This window comes from Aythya ferina, assembly GCF_964211825.1.
Source record: "Aythya ferina genome assembly, chromosome: 1".
Lineage (NCBI taxonomy): Eukaryota > Metazoa > Chordata > Aves > Anseriformes > Anatidae > Aythya > Aythya ferina.
Window position 1 is genome coordinate 81,121,936 of NC_140296.1, and position 22,600 is coordinate 81,144,535.

The 22,600-nt window shown below is 39.3% G+C and overlaps 1 protein-coding gene across 4 annotated transcripts in view; it reads left to right on the forward strand.

Annotated features, from left to right (window-relative positions):
- The window catches only part of CDKL5 (cyclin dependent kinase like 5), a 131,119-nt gene that overhangs the window by 81,725 nt on the left and 26,794 nt on the right, over positions 1–22,600 (forward strand). For all 4 annotated transcript variants that reach the window (XM_084506376.1, XM_084506379.1, XM_084506377.1 and 1 more), the window contains exons 8-12: positions 2,360–2,450; positions 9,230–9,419; positions 14,014–14,094; positions 17,274–17,434; positions 20,353–21,379. In XM_084506376.1, the coding sequence (XP_084362502.1) occupies positions 2,360–2,450; positions 9,230–9,419; positions 14,014–14,094; positions 17,274–17,434; positions 20,353–21,379 (1,550 nt within the window). The remainder of the gene's footprint in view (positions 1–2,359; positions 2,451–9,229; positions 9,420–14,013; positions 14,095–17,273; positions 17,435–20,352; positions 21,380–22,600) is intronic.

Below are 22,600 nucleotides of genomic sequence, written 5' to 3' on the forward strand. Positions count from 1 at the left end.
CTTTCATAGTTGCTCTCACCCAAATCACTTTCCATGTTCATGTTCTGATCTGTTTCTTCTTGCTGTTCAGAATTGGGTCTAGTCTTCTGCCTAATTACCTTCTCTTATGTTTTGTGTCAAAAATTGTACCCAATACCTCAGCACAGTGTGGAGGTAGGGACAGTAAGCTAGCTCTGCCACAACAGGAAAGTAGCAATTGTCCTGTTAGAAAGGTTTTATGCTTTCTTGAACTATCAATTCTGCCCATCATCTTTCAGCATGGTGATATACAGTCAGAGCAGTAGTGCATCCATAAAGTGGTTTCTTACACGCCTGACAATATCTAGATGCCACTGACTTGCTGATGCTCTGGTGCTAGTGGGCTGGTGCTGTACACTACCACATGGGCTGCTGTGATGTGATCATTTGTATCCTGTCGCCCTTTTATCTTTCTCCCATCATTCAGGCTGAGGCTTCCCAGTTTTGGCTGTCCCATTTCCTCAGGATGGCTCTTGGTAATTTTCCTTCTCGTTTTTAAAAGCACAAATCAAAGATTTTTCACTGACCAGATTAATCAGATGGGCCATGTAATTTGAAACAGAAAGAGGGCTGCCTAAGCAGTTCTAAATATAGCAATGTTTAGAAATTTACCCAAAAGTTAAGTTAGTTTTAAGTAATTAAAAAAAAAAAATCCTTTGAAGTTTTTTCTCTAGCAGCATCAGTAATGTTCAGCAGCACTGTGAGAACGGATGAGAATTATTCTTATTTTGAGGTGACTTTGAAATACCTTTTCATCATTGTACAGTCCTTTCCATTTACTAACTCTTGAAGGGAGAGGTATCTTAGAATTAACAGCTGTAACCTATGTCAAAAACAAATTTATTGTTTTCTCAAGCCACTAGTCCAATAAAATAGTCTCTGTACCCAAACCTTTACTCCAATTTGGAGTAAATTAGTGTACCCATGGGGAGCAGGTGGGGCTGGAGTCCTTCACTAATGCTGCCAAGTGAGATACACTTTCAGAATACTAAAAATCAATCAATAAATAAATGACAGCCTTACAAGCATAGTTGTGTGGGAAAGTCACTTTTGGCAGCTTCTGCATAAGAACTCAGGAATAAAGAAAAATGACTGTTGCATTTAAGTAGCACTTATTGATTCTGAAAATGAAATTATGCTTTAACCTCTGCAAAACTTTGTACTTTTTATTCTTTTTTCATCGCTCATGCAGTAATGGAAGGACTCCTAGTGGTTTCACTGAAGTGAGTTTTTGACCAAGTTTTAGTGCTACATCCCAGTAAGGAAGCATTTAAAAAACATTGGTTCTGCATTTCAGTCCCAAAAGTTTGTTCCAGTTTGAAGTCAATTTCAACAGCAGAGACTTGCTGTTGAGATCTGTCTGACCTCTTACCTTATTATTAATTGTTGGAAAAACAGTAAGATGCTTGATACTTTACCAAAAACAGTGCTGTCAGCTGCCCTAGAGTACTTCTACATGAAGAATCTAGTAACGTTGTAACTGTGCTGCTCAGCTCACTTCTTATAAATGGAGGAAAACGAAAACAAATTTCAACTTACTACTGGATTTTTCAGTATATGCACTCTTCTCACTGTTGATCTAGTTAATTGTTATATGTTAAGACAGAAGTTGAGTTTTGATACAACTGAAAATAAGTTGACAGTTTTTTGATTCTTAATAGAATGATGTGGAGGAGGAAGTTAATTTGGACTTGCTTTCTGATCCTAATTCACTGAGAGCCTTGTTATCAGTACAATGCTAAAGCAGATGGGAAGCTGACACTTGTGGAGTGACCTAAATGCAGAAATAAAGCCGTTTTTCTGGTCTTTGGTAGAGTCCTGCCTTTTGTAGTTTGGGAGAGATTGCCCCATTTTTTGCCAAGAATAACACATAGCTGCTTGACCACATGAGAAAATGGAATGCAGTGAGACTGTAGTAGTTAAGATCAATGACTAACATGTCTACTTGTTGCATATATGGTAAGTTTCTATTGTTATGAATCCTCTTCTGCAAACAGTATTTCACAGTGAAATTTAGTGGCAATCGCTCAATAACATACATGGCATACTGACTGTAACTTTTACCAATCTGTTCCGTTATAGTGAAGTCCCAAACATAATGGCAAAACACCATAGATTTCTGAGGACATTACACAAGTAAAGTAGTCATTAAAGCCGACATTCTGACTTTCAGTGTTGTATCAATAAAAGGTTGTGTTTCAGTGGTGAGCAGTCCCTGGAGACATTCTGTGCTAAACAATTTATTTCTGTTTAAATAGATGTGACCTCTTACCTCCAGAGTCATTGGGGATATGCATATTTACTTAAAATTGAATACAATCTTTTACACTTGTTTTGACAGGCTTTGCTCGTAATCTATCTGAAGGAAGCAATGCTAACTATACAGAATACGTGGCTACCAGATGGTACCGCTCACCTGAACTGTTGCTTGGGTAAGTACAGTTTGTAGAGCAACCATGATAAATCTTGACTGATACTTTGCATTTTGTCAAGCACCTTTTGTAAAATTTGCCAGTGGAGAACTGTAGTTGATTTAAAGGGAAGATTTCAAAAGACTTCCACATTGTCATCTATGCTTGTTCATTTCCAGTAGGTTGGCATGAATCATTGACACGTTTCCCTGTCTTGAACTGAATGGTATTTAACTGACTGAAAGATGAAGCTGAATTATCACAAGCCTACTTCAGATGCTCCTCCCCCTGACATTCCCTTCGAAAGATGTTTGTATGGTAGTCCTGTATTCTGAAGTGTTCATTTTGTTAGCCTCATGTTGGATATTGTATAGTATTGGCAGTGCAGCTTTCACCATGTTACACTCCTAGTTGTCTTTATCCTTTAGGTCAGAACTATGGTTTGGCTTTCATTCCCAGTTGCTCTTTCCCAGCACTGCTGAAATGGTAAGAGGAAGAGTACTAGCTTCTTAACTTTTTATAAGTACCACCTCTAAAGAACACGAGAGTGGGCAATTCGAAAGTTTTCGAAATCAAACAGGCAAAGCAGAGGGCTGGCCTGGATGAGCAGGGATCATCTTCTAGAGCTTAGGTGGAAAAGGAAAATGTATGGACACTGGAAGCAAGGTCTGGTGACATGGGAGGACTACAAAGATGTTATTTCCCGTTGTAGAGACATAAGTCATGGCCAGAGCTCAATTAAAGTTGATACTGGCCAAGGACTGTGGGGGACAATAAAAAGGGCTTTTTTAAAAATACATTAGCAACAAAAGGAGGACCAGAGAGAACACTGGTCTGTTACTTGATGAGGATGGTCACCTCACAAATAGGACTGTAGACGAAGCAGACATTTAATGCCACCTTCTCCTCTGTCTTTAACACCAGTGATGGGCACTGGGACTCCTGGAGCCCTGAGTTGGAGGACCATGACAGCAGGAACAATAAACTCCCAGTCAACTCCGAACTTGTGCAGGATTTGTTGCTTCAGCTGGGTGCACAGAAGTCTGTAGGGCCTGATGGGATTCATCCCAGGGTACTCAGAGAGCTGGCTGATGTCATCATGAGACCTCTCTGAATTATTTTTCAGTGGTTTTGGGAATCTGGAGAGGTCCCAGTCGACCAGAAGCTGGCAAATGTTGTCCCAGTTTTCAAGAAGGGCGAGAAAGAAGACCCTGGTAATTATAGGCCTGTCAGTCTCCCTTCAGTGCCTGGTAAAATTATGGAGAAGATTTTTCTAGGAGTTTTTGAAAAACACTTGAAAGACAGTGTAGTCATTGGTCATAGCCAACACAGAGGGGAAGGTCCTGTTTAACATAATTTCTTTTTATGACAAGATCACCCACCTAGCTGACCAAGGGAAACCAGTTGATGGAATCTTTTTGGATTTCAGCAAAGCTTTCTGTACTGCTGCTTGCAGTATCCTTTACAAAAGTCCAGCTTGAAAAATACATAATACAGTATGAAGAATTGGCTGACAGGCTGGGCTCAAAGGGTTGTAGTGAATAGGGTTACATTAGGCTGGCAGCCAGTCACTAGTGGGGTTCTGCAGGGCTTCATTTTAGAGACATTCCTCTTGAATGTTTTTGCAAATGATCTGCATTCAGGATTCAAATGCATACTAAGTAAGTTTGCAGATTACACAAAAATGAGAGGAACCGTTCGCTCTCTTGAGAGTAGAGAGGCTTTCAGAGAGATCTTGACAGCCTAGAGGGCTGGGCAGTCACCAGCTACATGGAATCTAATTAGCAAGTGCTTTGGTCTACATCTGTGACAGGGCAACCCTGTCTGTATGGACAGACTGGGAAACGAGAGGCAGGGGAGCAGCCCTGTGAGATGGGAGACGGGGGTTCTGGTTGACAGCAAGTTGAATATGAGCCAACAGTGTGCCCTGGCAGCCAGAAGGGCTAACCATACCCTGGGGGCATCAGGGACAGCATTGCTAGCCCATCAAGGGAAGGGATTGTCCCACTGTGCTACGTGCTCGGGGTGTCACCTCACCTCACCTCAAGTACTGTGTGCAGTTTTGGGCACCACAACATAAGGAAGGCATAAAACCATGAAAGTGTGTTGAAAGTAGGGACACAAAGATGGTGAAGGGTCTAGAGGGGAAGGTAACATGAAGAGCAGCTCAAGTCAGTTGGTTGTCACACTGGTGTTGGATGTGAAGGCTTCCCACCCGCGGCGTGACTCAGCGGATGAGCGCAGAGGCTTTCCAGCCATCCTCACCCAGCCGTCTGCTCCCCTGAGCTCCCCCTCCACGTTTCCCACTCCCGCAGAAGCCACGGCAACCCCAGGGCTCATCCGGCTGGGGCACGGCCCGCAGGCTGCTGCCCTGTCCACAGAAACTCCCAGCAGAGGATGCATCTGCCCTAGGCACGGGGCAGCATTTCAGGTCTTCCACACCATCCCTCAGTCTTGTCAAGATTTTTCTGTCTGCCACAGTATGAAAAGGACATCAAACTATCAGAGAGCATCCAAAGGAGGGCTACAAAGATGGTGGGGGGTCTAGAAGGCAAGGTATATGAGGAGTGGCTGAGGTCCCTTGGTTTGCTCAGCCCCGAGCAGAGCAGGCTGAGGGGAGGCCTCATGGCGGCCTGCAGCTCCCTCAGGAGGGGAGTGGAGGGGCAGGCGCTGAGCTCTGCTCTCTGGGGACAGCGACAGGTCCTGAGGGAACGGCATGGAGCTGGGACAGGGGAGGGTCAGGATGGGAGTTAGGGAAAGGGTCCGCATCCAGAGGGTGCTCGGGCACTGGGACAGGCTCCCTGTGGAACTGGTCACGGCACCAAGCCTGGTAGAGTTCAAGGAGTGTTTGGACAATGCCCTCAGACGTAGAGTTTGATAAAAATCAATTCTTTTCTGTGATGCTGTGGGAATCCAGGAGTTGGACTTGATGATCCTTGTGGGTCTCTTCCATCTCAGGATGTTCTGTGATTCTATGATTTTTCAACTGGTCGGGAAGAATTTGTTGAAGCAGACTACATGAATCATTTTATTAAAGCATTGAGAAGTTAGTTTCACGTTGTTTGTGGAAGCAGTAGTTGCATGAGTCGCCTTATAATTTAATTTCACTCTTTTATTGATCTGTAAAATTAACATTTTACTACTTCACAGTGTTTAACAGATTTTCAAATATTGCTTGGACAAATTCACAGGACCTAAAAGGGCAAAAGTAGTTGGAAATGTACTTCTTGTGGTCTTCCCATTGCTATCAAATTTACAGTGTGTTTTTCTATACTGCATGAACACTGATAAAATGCAATTCCTGAATATATAACATATACATATAGGGATATTCTAGAAGTAAGGAATTGGCAGCCACAGGAGCAAACAGAAAGTACTGGCCACTTATATTCTTTAACCAAAACGTTGCATGCTGCTGAGAAACAGATCTTTCTTGGAACCTTTAGTTAGCACTGAACCAAAGAACAGACATTTATTGAATGTGTAAAGCATTGGATAATAAATATTCTTTCAATAAAGTCATACCAGTATTCCCAGAGCTGTGCTAATCTTAATCAAATTGGTATGCAGTTGTGTTCTTATATGCAGAATAGTATGTAAAAGTTGCTGTTAAAAACCTCAAAGCTCAGGTTTTCATATTTTGGAGAAGACAGATGTAACTAAACTTCCAGCAAAGTGTGTACGTGTATACCTACGACATACACACTCTCACAACTTGGAAAGAAAGCATCAATCATGGCCTTTTCAGTTTTACAGCGTTTCACACTTTGTCTATAATCTTAATTAAGGTTTAAGAGGAAAGACATGAAAAACGTGACAGACATGATATTAGTATGACCTGCAGTTTTCAAAACTATTTGATTAACAAGGAAATTTATCAGGAATCACGTCTGCATGTAATTGACTAAACTTGATTAGCTTGTAGAGGAAGGGGATGGGGGTGTGTGTATGGTATGTGTATTCAGTGCATATGACTTCAGCTTTGCTGGTGTATGTTTTTAATGCCAAGTTTTTCTGGCTTAGCATGATGTCTTTTTCTTGGCAATCCTGTTCTTGTTTCGCAATCATCCATCCTCCCATTTTACCAAATCTTTATAAACATCTAATAGTGGAAAGTCTTTCCAGCATTATTAAATATTTATATTTTACCTTTTTTTTTTTTCAAGTTTTAATGTGTCCCAGAGAGGTTTCTCTTTTGTAATAAAGTTCAAATACTTAGATTTCCTGAGGAAAGAAAATGCTGCCTAGTTACTCACAGAACATCCAAAATCTGCTCACTTTGAAGAGCCTCAGGTAACCGTTAGTGGAGGGCTCTGTACTCCTGGATGACAAAACATTGCTAAAAGCTAGTGGATTTTAGCATAACATATTTCTAGATGATAATATGTTTTGGAGAGTCTAAGTTGTGCAGCAGTACATTACAGTACTCCTGATTAGTAGTTATTAGGAGTAACTACTTCTATTAGAAGTAACAGGAGTTACTTCATTTCTCCAGCCACCTAATTCTTGCATTGCTCGCCTGTTGTGCTCTGGAAGATTGATTGTGCCAGTCAGTAGAACAGGAGTCTTGAATCTGACTTTCCAAATGAAATTGTTTGGTCTTACTCTGCCACTTCATAAGAAATTAGCGTTTTCTGTTTGACTACGGAGCAAATAATGGAAACTTCCTAAACAGTGATTCAGGTTACTGTATTTGTGTTAGCATGGAAAGGTAATGGCCCTGTCTAAAAGGAGTTTTAGCCCATTCCTCAGTTGAAACTCTAGCTCATTCTCCAAGGCCCTGGGCTACAGCAGCATACCTTTTTCCAACTTCAAATCTTGCTGCTCAGAAGCGTGCCTTTTAAAGGGTTGCAAATAAATAATAGCTTGTTTTACTGTCGTAAAAAGGTAGGATTTTTTAGTTAGATGCTCATGCTCACGAACTGGTTTGCTAACAGATCCTCAGTTTGTCCATGGTCATTTCGTTGTCAGTGGTCTATTTCAATGGGGGCAAACTTTGAATTTGTGACGATTCCGTTTGTCTGGGGACTGCAGTGTCTCATGGCAGATTCAGAAACGCAAACAGTTCTTGAAATGTTGGTGTCCCATTTCAGCCTTCCTGGCTACCTTCAACTCCTGCAGTGCGCATCTCAGTGGGCCTGTGATTTCACCTAGGCTACTGTCCAGCTAGAAAAGCTCTCTTGCCTTAACCTAACTAAACTATCTCAAGGGTTACAGCGTCCTCTGATCAAGTGCCCTCCCCATGAAGTGAAGTAACTGATCGTGAGTGGTTGCAAGCAGGGAAAAGTCTGACTTTTCTTCTTTAATCTAAGGGTATGCTCTCCATAAATACCTTTATCCATCAGCATAAGGAAGGAATAAAGGGAATAGATTTAGGATAGGATTTATCAGCTGCAACTCCAGGAATAGGCAAGCCAGCTGTAACTTGAAAATGTCCTGAAACAGAGGTTGAGTCGTCGGATTGCAAGTTTCAGAAAGAAGAGAATCAATGAAGTATGTTTTCAGTTTAGTGTTTCTTCCTGTCTTTATTCTTGTTTATTCTTTTTATATGCTTTTTTTTTGACCTGAGAGGAATTCCCCCCCTCATTCTGCCCAAAACCTTGACATCCAGAAGAAATTCTTGGCACAAGTTGAGTGTTTACAAAACAGCTTAAATCTGTCAAGCAAGAACATGGGCATACAGAAAATGAGGTGCTTCGGAGCACTAAAAGCCAAAAGCATGTAATGCATTAGCTGTTGCGTGATAGAGATGGGCTGCTAAAGAAGCTGACCAAGGAGCAGAACCGTAGAGGGAGAATCAGAAACTGTCCAAAAGGATTCTGCTTCTTCAGCATTCGTTGCCGTCAGTCTGCAGGTTACAATAGTCCCTCACCCTCTCCTCCTCATACAAACATCCATTTTCTGTATTACAATTTTCTGCCCTGTGTATCTTAAGTCTATCATTTTTCCTGACCATAGCATCCTTATTGCCTGTTCTTCCCTTAAATACCCCTGTATGTAGTCTCAAGAAAAGCTGTTGTAGCCCTTTCCAGTGTAATATGCACACCACTGAGCCTTGTTTCCAGCAAGCTCCCTCCACCTCTTCGTTCCTGACCTAGCTTCTTTTGTCAGTAGCTGTTTAAAATACAGGTGGGTGCCATCCACCCACCACACAACGTTGCCTGCACACAGAGATCGCCCCTCCGAATTTCTGTCCAAAGCCCCACCTGTGTGCTTCCTTCAGGGAATACTTATTTTGTGATGCTTTCATTTTGTCCTCATCTGTGGTTTTCAATTGTTGAGTAGTTTCAGAAATTGCTTCAGGGACATTCTGTTTTCTCTCTAGTTAAAACTTGACTGTATGAAGGCTGAAGCAAAGATTGCTTATTGTTTCTGTCCTCGCAGTGACCAGATTCAGTGTGTCTATCAACCTGCTAAGCACAACAGAAAAGGCAATTTCTATAATGCAGAAATACTGTATGGTCATTAACCTCTGGATAAAAGGGAAGTTCGTGCTAGTTTAACTTTGGTAACAGCATCTTGGTCAAAAAGATTATTCTTGTAAGCTTTTTATTTTTTTACAAAGGTAACCAAATCCCTGGGGGTCCTTGAAAATTCCTGTCCTGTCTATTGACGTCAATATGTCAAGCAATCCAGTGCGGAAACAGAGGACTTGGTATATGAGATGGCTTCTTTAATGTTAAAGTTTATTTTTCTGAGCTGTAAGGAAGCAAGGCATGGAAAATACAGCCAATAAACTAAAACAGCTTAGTGAGAGGATGGTGCCGGTGGGTGAAAAACGTTGTACTTTAACTTTACAGAGCCCCATATGGAAAGGCTGTGGATATGTGGTCTGTGGGCTGCATCCTGGGCGAGCTGAGTGACGGACAGCCCTTGTTCCCTGGGGAAAGCGAGATTGACCAGCTCTTCACCATTCAGAAGGTGCTAGGCCCACTGCCAGCCGAGCAGATGAAGCTCTTCTACAGCAACCCACGCTTCCATGGCTTGCGGGTAAGAGAAAGCTTTGTTCTTTTTTTTTTCCTCTTATAATTTACTCACACAGTATTTACACTATTGTCATTGTTGCTGTAAAGGTTCTTTTCATTTAGAGTGTTATCTGCTGCAAGTGTTTCTGTGCAAGTACAGGATATTTAGATCATGAGGCATTCATAATTCAAAGTCAAATTCCAATTATACCATTATTGAGTTGGACAAGTAAGTTAATTTTACTATTAAAAGCTGATTTAAAAAAAAAATAAAAATGTGTTTATTTGGCTTTTTTTGTCATGAAAGTTAGTATTGATACCTAACCTAGCATTGCTGTGCAAGCTGTGCACTATGCAGTTTAATGGCACGGCTGTCTGCTCAGGATGTGGACAAATTGTGACTGTTTTCTTAAGGCTACTGTGATGGCGAAATTTGGGTCATGGATACTGCTGTGATGATAGGGGAGCTTTTTACCTTTTTACTTGTATTTCTGGAGATTTGATAGAAGCTGCATGAGTCAGAAAGCTTGTTGTTCCCCTTTCAGGGGCTTGCCAATGCCGTGCATTGACGAAGACTCAATAGAATAGAGAAACTGCTCAAGTTGGAACACGCAATGTGGCAAAACCCCAGATGAAATATATGATAAATAGCTCTGTTACCTTTAATAGCACCTGGTCAGTGGTTGTGCTTGCTTTTTCTTGAAATTCAGTGGGGTTTTTGTTTGTTTTTTTGTTTGTTTGTTGTCGTCATTGTTTCCAGTAGTGAATGTTGCTTAGGTGAAATGATGATCTCGATGAATGGTATGAAATTGTTAATATAAAATCCTATAAAGACACATACTAAGGTTTTAGGAGACCTGATCTGTGCTAAAGACTGAAGATCTGCGTTTTAGTCTGTCAAAGAAAAAACAGTGAATGAGAAATGGAAAGAGGGGCACCTAACTGTCTTAAAATGTGTTAAAGTTTGCGATAAATTAGGCTTAGCTGATGATGACAGGAAGATTAGTATTTGGCTTAAGGTGTAAGGTTAGTTATTTTAGCTAGAAGGATAGCCAATTCCTAAGAATTTTTGATGAAGCTTGCAGGCCCTATGTCAGAAGTTTTTAAAGAACAAGCATTTCCTGCAAGGTCCTATATGTATTTGATCCTGTTTAGAGCCGGGCTGGACAGGATTTTCTATTTAAAAAATATTATACCCCTTATCAGGAAAGCTTTAAAAACTGTAAGCAAAATAAATAATTGTATCTTAAATATTCTTTTATTATATTATAGCTGTCTAGTGTAATCTTATTTGGATAAATGCTTTGCAGTGTCTTAGGATGCAAATGAAGTATCTTTGTTTTGTAGCTTTAAAATACAGCGATTCAAGAAGACAGCATGGACTAATGTAATGTAATTAGCACAGGGTTGAGAGTCACGAGTCCCTGTTCTCATCCTGGATCAATGGTTTATTGCTCGGCCTCAGCCATGTTGCTGCCTGTTTATCCTCATCTCTGAAGTCATACTGTTGATAACAACACTGACGTATGCCTTGTAATAGAAACTAGTTGTAGAATACTGAAGTGAAGCCTGTAAAATGGCTTAAACATGAAAAATACTAAAAAATGTTGGTTTGGAATATGATATCCATCTGTTAATGGGGAAAAAATGATTCCATGCTATAAGACAACATTAAAAGTACAGATTTTTTTTTTTTGAATAGCAGTGCTTTTAATGGTGGAAAATTTTCTGTTACATAGCAGACAAGATACGCTGTGCTCATGCAAATTGTTGTGCCGTGATTATGAAAATTGTTATTTACAAGCTGGATTTGGCACTGGCTGTTCACAAGTTGGAAACTAGCCCTTGAAGTAGAAATGTTTATCCATATGATTATCACTAGGCTTTGTGAATCTCTACCGTAAGTACTACCCTATTGTAGCACACAATTTAAAAAAAAAAAATCTAATTCAAACATTACAGCAATACATGTGCATTTATACAGATGCACATTTGCATACTTCATGTTTCCTTCCTGCTTGTTTCCTCCACATGCACACACAGAGTTTTTGTCAGTCCTGAAGATTAGGGAGTACTTAGTGATCTCTCTTCTGTCCTTTTGAGAAAGCAAATATCCACGGTATGTTGAAGACCCAAGGTAATACAGGATCAGAAAGTACTAATAGGTTCATGCCTTTATGGAAACATGAATGCTAATGTAGGGCTTTAATATTATTCTACAGATTAATTATAAATAAGCTGGAGAATCTGAGCAAACACAGTGAATAGCGATTGCATATTACAGCTTTGCATTTCTTTGGCATGTTTTCATGTTTCTCTAACCATTCCAGATGTAAAATCTGATTTAGAATGGTCATTCTACATGAAGACAAGAATATCCTCTTGGATAGACTGAGGAAGAGCTTGTTAAGAAAGATGAAGACTGTTTATTTAGAAGAATATTCTACTTAAAACAAGTTAGTGTCTGCTGAAAATCTGTTTGCTTTGTGTAAACAGTAGTGGAAGTATGAAAGGCTTGGTCCATCTAGGGTGCTATCTAAGATCAACATAGCCTTGGACTTAAATAACTAAATAAATCCTTAATCATTAGGAAACCACTTTAAAAGCAAGCAAAGTAAAATGAAAAATGCAGAGACTATTTAGGAACACATTCAAATAATGTTCTTTCATTTTCCTTCAAAGCTCACATAATGAAATTTATGAAAAGTAATGCCAGTACAAACAGTGGATTGCAATTCATAGCGACCTAACACTTACACACATGCAGTTTGTGTGCAATCCATTCAGCTTCCATATAAATACCTTTTTGGAAAGGGAGGGTTGTCCTGCTGGATTACTCTTGAAAGCATAGATTTGGAGGTAGCATTTACTCTGAGGGGAGATATGCATGTAAATGTATGCACCTGTATGTGTATATATATAGCTGTAACAATCTCTAGATGTGAGAGTTAAAAAATGCACAAGTGAAAGTGAAGATATGAAAGTCTTTAAGACTTCTTGCTTGTTGACAGACCAAACATTTATTTTGCATATGTGTTTATACTATAGAAAACACGTTCATTTATTTTCATATTTGTTGGGTTGTTTTGTTGCTGTCTTAATCACTGACGTGAATTTTGTTGTTACTTTCTATTTTCAGCGGTGTTAAGTATAACTCAATATTTTATGTGGGTGTATTTTATGTATGGCTTGAGCCCACTGGGACATACAGTGATGGCTTTTTGTGCATCAGGTATGTGATTGCCAGAAAACAAGACCAACGCATGTTCCCGGTTGTCAGTACTCTTGCTTTGATGCGTTAACTTAAGAGGGCTATTTAGAAAACACACAGTTAAGATGTGGATGGGATCAAGCCAGGCTGCAACTGAAGCACTTTTGCATACTATTAGGCAAATGCCACAACTCTGGGAACTGCTAACAAAGTATCTGGATCTCAGCTGCGTTGTTTTGGATAAACTGTGATTAATGCCAATCAGCTGGCTGGCTGTTGTTTTGTTTCGTTTCATTTTTCCAGAGGCTTCTCTGGCATTCAAATGTGCAGTTTACTCTAAAATTCAGAGTAAGTTGGATCCAGGAGGATTTTTTAATGCCTATCTTGGATATCCAGCTTTAATTTCTAATTCTGAAAACACTGGAATATATGTGCTTAGCATTTAAATTGGAAGTTACTTCACAGAAAGGAGTTTACCTATTTGTTTGGTGTCAGTTCAGTGCATGCCATAGTCTGGAATTGGATCTCTGGTGTCTGTTTCTTTTCAACTCATTGTACTTGACATTATGTTATAGCACACAAATATTGAGTGGATTTTCTTCCATTTGATTAAAACGAAGAAAAGATTGTTTTTATTTCATTTGACTAGTGCCTTGTTTACAAGGCAAACAAACAACCAAAAAACATAGTCAATCAATTCTGTGTTTTTGTTTTTGTTTTCTTCCTTGAATCTTTCCTGCCTGTGTTGTTCTTTCCAGACAGTTAGGACTAGTTTCAAATACTGCCTTCATCTGGTTTTGTCAAGACTGTAGCTGACAAAAGATGCCCTCTAGCAGTGTGTACTACTTCCCATGATGTTGCCGGTTCTTACTGCTGCATGATCACAGGAATAATCCTGAACCTTAAACTTCTGCATAGTTGCCGTTCTGGTTTTGTGATGTTTTCCACTTAAAAAGCATTTTCAGAATTGTCTCTTAATCTTTGATATTTAATTAGTACTCTATTTGTGCAAAAATAATTTTTCTCGAAACTATTTTAAATTATTTGGGAGGGGGATATTAATTATGTTATTTCTGAATCTATTTTAAACCACCCACCTCATGTCAGTCATTGTGCCACGAGCACATTTATAGATCTAAGTTGATGACTTCTTGTTTCAGAATGGTTCCTTGACTGCCCTACTAATCAAGAACACTTTCTTTGGTTAAGTAGATGCATATTGTACATTAGCAGTTATTTGTTTCATCCTAATGTTTTGTAACGTTTCAGAAACCTGTAACTTCTTCAATGCATATGATTTCCATTAAGTTACGTGTTTTTATTCACTGAGGAGGTTTTTTTCAAATATTGTGTTCATGTATACCTTGTTTCCATTCTCAGTATATTTATGCTGTATTACTTTTTACAGTTTCCTGCAGTCAATCATCCACAGTCTTTAGAGAGAAGATACTTGGGAATTTTAAGTGGTGTATTGCTTGATCTTATGAAGGTAGGCAAATGTATTTATTTTCTGTCTGTAATATATAGGCAAATATGTTAGTGAATTTTTAGCTTAAATCTTAAAAATACTTGTGAACTTCCTTTTGAGATATTTTGATCTCACCATGGCTTATAGGAAGGCCTGATATTTCTTAGGAATCAGGAAAATATCTTCTGCAAATGCCAGGAGAGTCTGTTCAAATTTGATTGATTTGATAAGCAATACATACTCCAGACAAAAGAACCACCATCATTTGTGGCAATGTGCATTCACAGTGACAACCATTCAGATTCACAGGTTATGTTAGTAATCCTGGTGGGTGAGTTCTCAACCTGTAATAAATTTAGATAAATCCGCAGTGAAAGAGGATTAGGCTTACCTGAGTTGTTGTGAGTTATCCATTTGTTAATGGATAAGCATGAGGACATGGACAGTTGTTAAAGATAAACTTCATGCGTGGTAAACTTTTTTTTTTAACCTGTCTGAGGCCTTAATTTGCTTGCTACCACTCACATCTTCACAGCATGTGTGTTAAGTTGCTCTTCAGTCCTGTTTTGGAACAACTCAGTTCCCCATGGCTCAACTAGGATACAGTTTCTTGCTGGCTATCAGGGGAAGCTGGATTTCCTCAAAATGGCCAAACATTGTAAAACGTTCTGCTATACATTTCTGCCATATTTCTGGGTACGCAGCACATACCCACATTGTTGTACTGCAAAAACTTCACAATGGTAAGCTGCAGTACAACCCTCCCATTATTTCAGTCACAGTAAGGTGAAAGGGCGAGCCATAGTGACAAAAATTAAGCGTAGAGTCAGTTTTCTGTTTTCTAGTTCACATAAACCTTTTTTTTCCTGGCATCATATTAGCTGTAACTCAAGCTCTAGGAACATATATCACAGAACAACAAATTCAAGATGATTTTTCAGACTGTTGCTACACATGCTGGGGGTTGCTTTTATTTTCATTTTATCCTATTTGTTACATGTTATATTCCAATGTCTTTTGTGTTCTTTTGATAAAAGTTGCAAAATGAAGTATTGAATATTAAGGAAGCATAGAATTACAAGGAATTCCATTCCATTATTATTTAAGAAATTCCTTTCAACTTTCCTCTTCATATTTCTCTGCACAAGGTGAGAAAGGCCAGGCATGTCCTAGAGGGGCTATTTCATTTTCAACCCACAGTACTTAGTTCAGAAGCTGGAGCATTGTTAACGAATGAGCAAAAGGCTACAACAAGAGAACAGAAGAAAACTGTGGTTAAGTTGCATGCTGTAAATGCTCTACATATTTTCCTGTATGCCTGTCTCTTCTCCAGACATTGGGCAGTCTGGCACATGTCCACAGTTGGTGTGTTCCTCATTATCTGCATTCTCAGGGACCTCAGGTCTGATTGCTAGATTACTGAATAACCCACACTCTAACTTAAGTCAGCTAAAGCTGACATATGTATCTGTTTACAGAGCATTTCTGGACTAGGTGAATGAAGAGTCATCCATTTGATGCTGTTGCTTTGCTGTTTCTCTCCTCCCCTCTCCTTCACAAATCATGGTGTTCTGCAAGCACAGGTTTGGGAATTGGAAGCTGGTTTTGCATATGCTGACTTGGGCAAAAAAAGTTGAATTATCTTGTGCTTCTTCATATTATCTGTCATTCAGTTGTCTCCCTCATCCATCAGCAGACTTTTTTTTTCTTTTCTGAGCTTCCATTTGCTGCTGAGATCCTGTAAAAGCAAGAGATTCTACTTGATGTTTCTTACTTGATTTATCTATAGCTAGACCTTGGCATTCCTAATGTCATCCTCTGTGCCAAAGCAGTGTTTTTGTATTCCTCCTTTGTATCCTGTCCTTGGCGTTATACTTCTTATATATATACCTATTTTGCGTTTTTGTTCTTCAAGCAGCTCCCCATTTAGCCAAGCTGACCTTGTGTGAAATTTTGTGGTCTTCCACACAATGAGATGCTTTGTTCCTGCACTCTCAGGAAGTTTTCTTTGAAAATCAAGTGGCTCTCCTAGACGCTTTTCTTATAATAGCAGTTTCTCAGGTTATTCTGTCCAGGAATCCCCTACAGAAGCTGAAGTCTGTGATCCTTTATTTGCATCCTAACCATAAACATCTCAGGATTGCTACATCTCTGACTATCTTCTGTGACCAGTACTTTACCATTAGTGAACAGATATGCATTTTGTGCATGTATATGTATCCTTCTGCATATACACATACTGTTGTTCTCTAGTGAACCTATATAACACCTAAAAAAAATACCAGTTCTTTTTAATAGCCATTCAAACTTTTATCCTTGCTGACAGTCATGCATGTTCAAGTATTCCAAGGTATGTGACATATAGCCCTATTCCTGCAAGGAACCTTTCAAAGTTATCAAAATAATCAACCAAATGTTACTTGGTTTTGTGATTAAATGTTCTCTACATGTCAGAAGGTCTCTTTGTTTAGAAACAGCAGATCTAACAGAATTCTTATTCTGAGTACATTGTAAGCAGTTTAAATGATTCTTTAAAAATATGTGGGGGCTTGAACTGTTACTGAAGTAAAAAAAAAAAAAAAAACACAAAACTGTTATATTTGTATATTTTAAAAAATGCTTACTTTAAAGGAGTTTTTTTTTTATATCTATAAGATGGTTCCTATATGCTTGTTCTGTTTGTAAAGCCTATCTCATTGTAGCATTATATTACTGGTAAATTTAGTATTTTTCATTCTAAACAACAATGTTGTAAAGCATATCCGGAAAAGTATGCTTAAAATCAGTGTATTTTGAAAATCTGTAGGCATTTATAGATAAAACATACATACTTTTACATTAACCTATTTTTGTCTTAAACATTTTAAGCACAAATGTAGAAGTTTGTAAGTATGCTTATGTATATCCATTATGTACGTATGTACATATATTATGCACATGTAGAATGTATATAGCATATATATACATCATAATAAGCAAGTCCAATGCCTTCCATCCTTTAAGGAGAGCATAATATTTTTGAAACTGTTCATTTTGTATCATATGTATTTTAATTTAATTAATATATTCTGGCATTTGCATCTAATCACAGGTACTCTGGAGATTAAAAAACTATCACAGTGTTGTTCTTCATTTTGTTACAATTTTGCTGATACAAATGTAGATATTAACACATACACTTTGGGATTTGTTTTCCAAAGAACTTACTGAAGTTAGATCCAGCAGACAGATACTTGACAGAACAATGTTTGAACCATCCGTCATTTCAAACACAAAGACTCTTGGATCGCTGTGGAAGCTCACCGTCACGGTCAGCTAAGAGAAAACCTTACCACGTAGACAGCAACACGTTATCTAACAGGTAAATGTAGTTATGTGACCCTCATTACTGATATTTTCTGTGCCAGTGAATAAGTTGCTATCATGCTTATATGGAATATCATCTTTGAGAGAACTAGTTGTTTGACAATTCAGACACACTGTGATGTATCTACTGCTCCATGTTGCTTCACTGAATAAAGAAGGTAGACGTAGTTTTATTGTATTCTAGCTATTCAAGCTGAATATTTTGGTTAACTTTTTTGCATCGGGCTTAATGCTTCTTGGAAAACAACAACAAAACATATTAAAACCTTTTCTGACATGACAATGGTAAAATAAGTCGGCTTATTATCCATCTTAAAAAAAGTTAGCTTCCTTCCTGAACAACAGTGGGGATTCTGTGATTTGGAGGTGGTCCTGAAATTCCGAAGGAATGCTTTTCTATTTGGAATGCTGCCTTTTCTATACCTGTGGAAATCTGTCCACAGTTATGATATTTGAAGTTCAAAATTCACCAAAAATAAATATGTTTGCATTGATCATGCTCCACATTGGGGATAAACAGAATTTTGTCTGCAATTGCAGTTATGAATTCAGTCTAGTCTAATTCAACTTAAAGCAGGGTGTATTTGCTCAGTGACTCCCTTGTTGGACCCATGTAGCTTGAGAGAGAAGCTACTTGATTTTAATACATTAACAAGACAGGTTTATGTGTGGATGAAATACTTCAGTACAAAGAACCTCACCGTATTCTTTGAACAAAAGCTTTCCTAAAGGTCACCCTCTGAAGTATGCAGAGCTACAGTGGCTTTTAATCCTAGCCATGTTTTTCTTTAGTTCTTCCTGTTACATTAAGTATATATATATTCCTCATTTTAAGATTTGGGACAATGATGCTTACAACCTGTACTTTTTCTGAAACAAATACCAAAAAACTTTAGCTGCTCTTGTACATATTCAGGATAGAAGTTGTACCATTAGATCTGTGGCATCAAAAAAGAAAAGGTAGGTCCATGGGCAACTTCATGTAATATGAAGGCTTACCTACCTGCTTGATTTAAAATTACTAGGTTCCTTATACTGTTAAGTATACTGTTAAGTTTTAAATCTCTATATACTTCTAACTTAAAAAAAATAAAATAGCCTGGTATTAAATTTACTAAATTTCTAGAAACTGTAATAGAGTATATAATTAGATGACTGAAAATGGGTAGCAATAAAAAAATCTTAAGTGTATCTAATTTTATCCAGTTATAATTACTAACAAGATCTACAAAAGTACAAACTCATCTGTACGGTCAGTTCTCAGTTTATCCCTGTTATCCCTCAGTAATACATGAGTTAGGTTATGATAGGGTTGATAGAAAAATATGTTCATTCACAGAATCACAGAATCTCAGAATTGTCTAGGTTGGAAGAGACCTTTAGATCATCGAGTCCAACCTCTGACCTAACACTAACAAGTCCCCACTAACCCATATCGCTAAGTTCAACATCTAAACATCTTTTAAAGACCTCCAGGGATGGTGACTCCACCACTTCCATGGGCAGCCTGTTCCAATGCCTCACAACTCTCTCAGTAAAGAAGTTCTTCCTAATATCCAACCGAAAACACCCCTGGTGCAAGTTTAGCCCGTTCCCCCTCGTCCTATCACTGGGAGAATAGACCAACCCCCACCTCGCTACAGACTCCTTTAATGTACCTATAGAGAGCGATAAGGTCGCCCCTGAGCCTCCTTTTCTCCAGGCTGAACAAGCCCAGCTCCCTCAGCCGCTCCTCGTAGGACTTGTTCTCCAGGCCCCTCACCAGCTTCGTCGCCCTTCTCTGCACCCGCTCAAGCACCTCGATGTCCTTCTTGTAGCGAGGGGCCCAAAACTGAACACAGTACTCGAGGTGCGGCCTCACCAGAGCTGAGTACAGGGGGACGATCACCTCCCTAGCCCTGCTGGTCACACTGTTCCTGATACAAGCCAGGATGCCGTTGGCCTTCTTGGCCACCTGAGCACACTGCTGGCTCATATTCAGCCGACTATCCACCATCACTCCCAGGTCCTTCTCTGCCTGGCAGCTCTCCAACCATTCCTCTCCCAGCCTGTAGCTCTGCTTGGGGTTATTGCGCCCCAGGTGCAGGACCTGGCACTTGGCCTTGTTGAACTTCATGCATTCCCTCAGTTCTAAGCCAGCCTAGGTCCATCAAAGCTAACAAGCTTAGCCACAGCACTGCTCAGTCATGGCTGCACTGTTTTGCAGGGCCATCGTAGGTCCAGAAGCAGAACTGGTTTTTGTTTGGTTGGTTTGGTTTGGTTTTGTGTTTTTCTTTTTTTCTGAAAATCTGAATTCTGCAAAAGTCAGGGTTCCTGTGGTAGACCAGGTTTGGGGTTTGGTGTTACAGGGCTTGCTTGGCTGCACAGACCTGAGGCTCAATCCATCTGGATGTCTTTACCAGTTCAACATCCTCTGTTCTTCCTGCTGCATTCACCCACCTCGGACATACTTTATGGAGCATTGATTGGCTAGGACTTTTTGGCAGTGCTGACATGCTTGATTGTTCCACTTTAACTCTGATATGCCAGATTTGTTTAAGACTTTATTTTCAGTGGATACACAGCTGATTTTCATAATGTACTGCTTATAGTAATGATTACACACACGTTACTCACAGACGTGTATTGGATTTTATATCTTTTCTTTTTTCTTTGTTAGCAAAATCCTTTAACCAAAACTGTGTTTGTCTGTTAGGATATAACCAGTAAAAAACAACAATGTACTAACATTTGCAAATTTGTTACTCTAGTGGAGCTTCTGATGCCTACTTCACAGTTGTTCATTTTGCTGCAGATAAATGTTACAGTTTTAAATGGCAGCTCCCTTCTGAAATGATTATGATTTTGTTGAAGTTATTAATGTATGAATGTGTAGTCTGGTATATTAACGTTTCTTTATGCATTTTAATGTAGAAATCAAGCCAGCAAAAGTTCTGCTTTGCAGTCACACCACAGATCAAACAGCAAGGACATACAGACACTAGGGGTTGGCGGCCCAAGAGAAGAGGGTCTTCCAGCAAATGAAAGCTTTTTAAATGGCAACCTTTCTGGAGCTGCACACAGCCCAATGCATACAAAGAAATCGAGCAACCAGCCTGGATCGGGTAACAAAGACCTAGCCAATAACAACATGCCACATCTTCTTAGCCCAAAGGAAACAAAGGCCAAAACAGAATTTGACTTTAACGTGGACCCCAAAAGTTCTGATGGTCCAGGCACAAAGTACCTGAAGTCGAACACCAGATCTCAGCAGAACCGGCACTCGTTTATGGAAACTTCTCAAAGCAAAACCGGGACGCTGCAGCCCGGTGATAAGCATAGTCGCCACAGCTACATTGATACTATTCCACAGTCTTCTAAGAGTCCTTCGTATCGGACAAAGTCAAAGAGCCACGGGGTTCTGACAGACTCGAAATCCGTGGGCAACCTGTCTGAGGCCAGGGCTCAGGCTGCAGAACCGAACAGCAGTCGCTATTTTCCATCCAGCTGCATGGACTTGAACTCCCCCACCAGTCCGACCGCTCCCCGACACGGTGATAACAGAACTTTGCTCAGCCCATCCGCCAGGAATAACCGCAGCGAGGGTACCCTGGACACCCGAAGACCGTCGACCAGGCACTCCAAAACAATGGAGGAGTTAAAACTGCCAGACCACATGGATGGAAGCCATTCCCACTCGCTGTCTGCTCCACATGAATCTTTTTCCTATGGTCTAGGTTATACCAGCCCTTTTTCTTCACAGCAGCGCCCTCATAGACACTCGATGTATGTGAGCCGGGACAGAGTGAGGTCAAAGGGCTCAGAGGGTGGCTTAAACATAGGGCAAGGGATGGCAGCCAGAGCAAACAGCCTGCAACTGTTATCTCCACAGGTGCAGCATAAGTCACTCACAAGGTCTGTTGGCTCCTCACGAGAAGACTGTACAGAAGATACTAATAGGGTTAGTTCAAAATATCACCTGTTACGGAAGACTTACCTTCCTCGTCTTATTTTGTGTGGGAACAGTGTCCTGCTTTCTCTCTCCTATTTATTTGTTTCCATAGTTAGTTATTCATTTGTGGTGTTGTAAGACAAAGAATGTTAGGTGTTGGTTTTCTTTTTAAAGAAGGTTAAATATTTGGAGTGCAAAATGAGAGACCACGTTAAAAACAGTAATTGGACTGTGAATACCGTTCTTTCAAGGTACTGAAATGTGAGAACAGAGAAACTGTGAAGTTAAAATTTAATTAGTTCATAGTCTGTTACGTTCTCTGTCATTTTTATTGTATTATTTTTGCTTAATTAACCTTCACATTTTTGTTTTTATTTAGCTTTTCTTGTATGTCTTTCTGTTGTGAATTCTAATCTTAATTTTTGAAGTGAGCTTTTTCACTTGCTTAATAGCAAGACATTATTGATGAAATGGCGTAATCTACCAGAGGGATATCAAAACCTGCAGTATTTCTCCTGATTAGTATGATAAATAACTGGGGTATTTGATGTTGGAGAAGCCACCAGTAAATTGGAGTAAACTGACTCCCTAGCAGCGATGTAATGATTACTGTCAATAGTTACCTTACCATGTTATGTTATTTCATTAGTGTAGAGGAAGGGCCAGTTCTCGTGTTGATTTACTTCCCTTACATAATACTTAGGAATTATGTAATGTCTTACACAAGATGACTGTCCCCAGATCCTTAAATTGCTATTACCATTGATCCAACATTGGAGCAAAATGGTGTGGAGAGAAGTACATAGAACGACTATTTGTTTTTTAATACACATTTGTGTAATAAAGTGACTTCAAGGGAGAGAAATTCTTGTTCAGATTTGTCGACAAATTGAAGGAAGTCAAAGAGCTACAAATATTATTGAAGGTCTAGAAATACGCTTTACTGTAAGAGACTAAACAAACTTCTGCCTACTATGTAAGAAATATGCACAGTGGACTTAATGTAGTCTGCAAGTAGCACAGCACATAAAAAATTTTCATGTACTGGGTGGCTCTTCAGTAAGAAAAAAAACATAAAACATTTCTTCTTTTAGTATTTATTTATTTAAAAGCACATTAAATAATTATAACATAATTATAATACATTATTTTTGTACTTACCACATCTTCTCCATTCAGGATTATGTGTATTCATTATAAGGAGAGAAGAAAAATCTCATGAGAATAGGA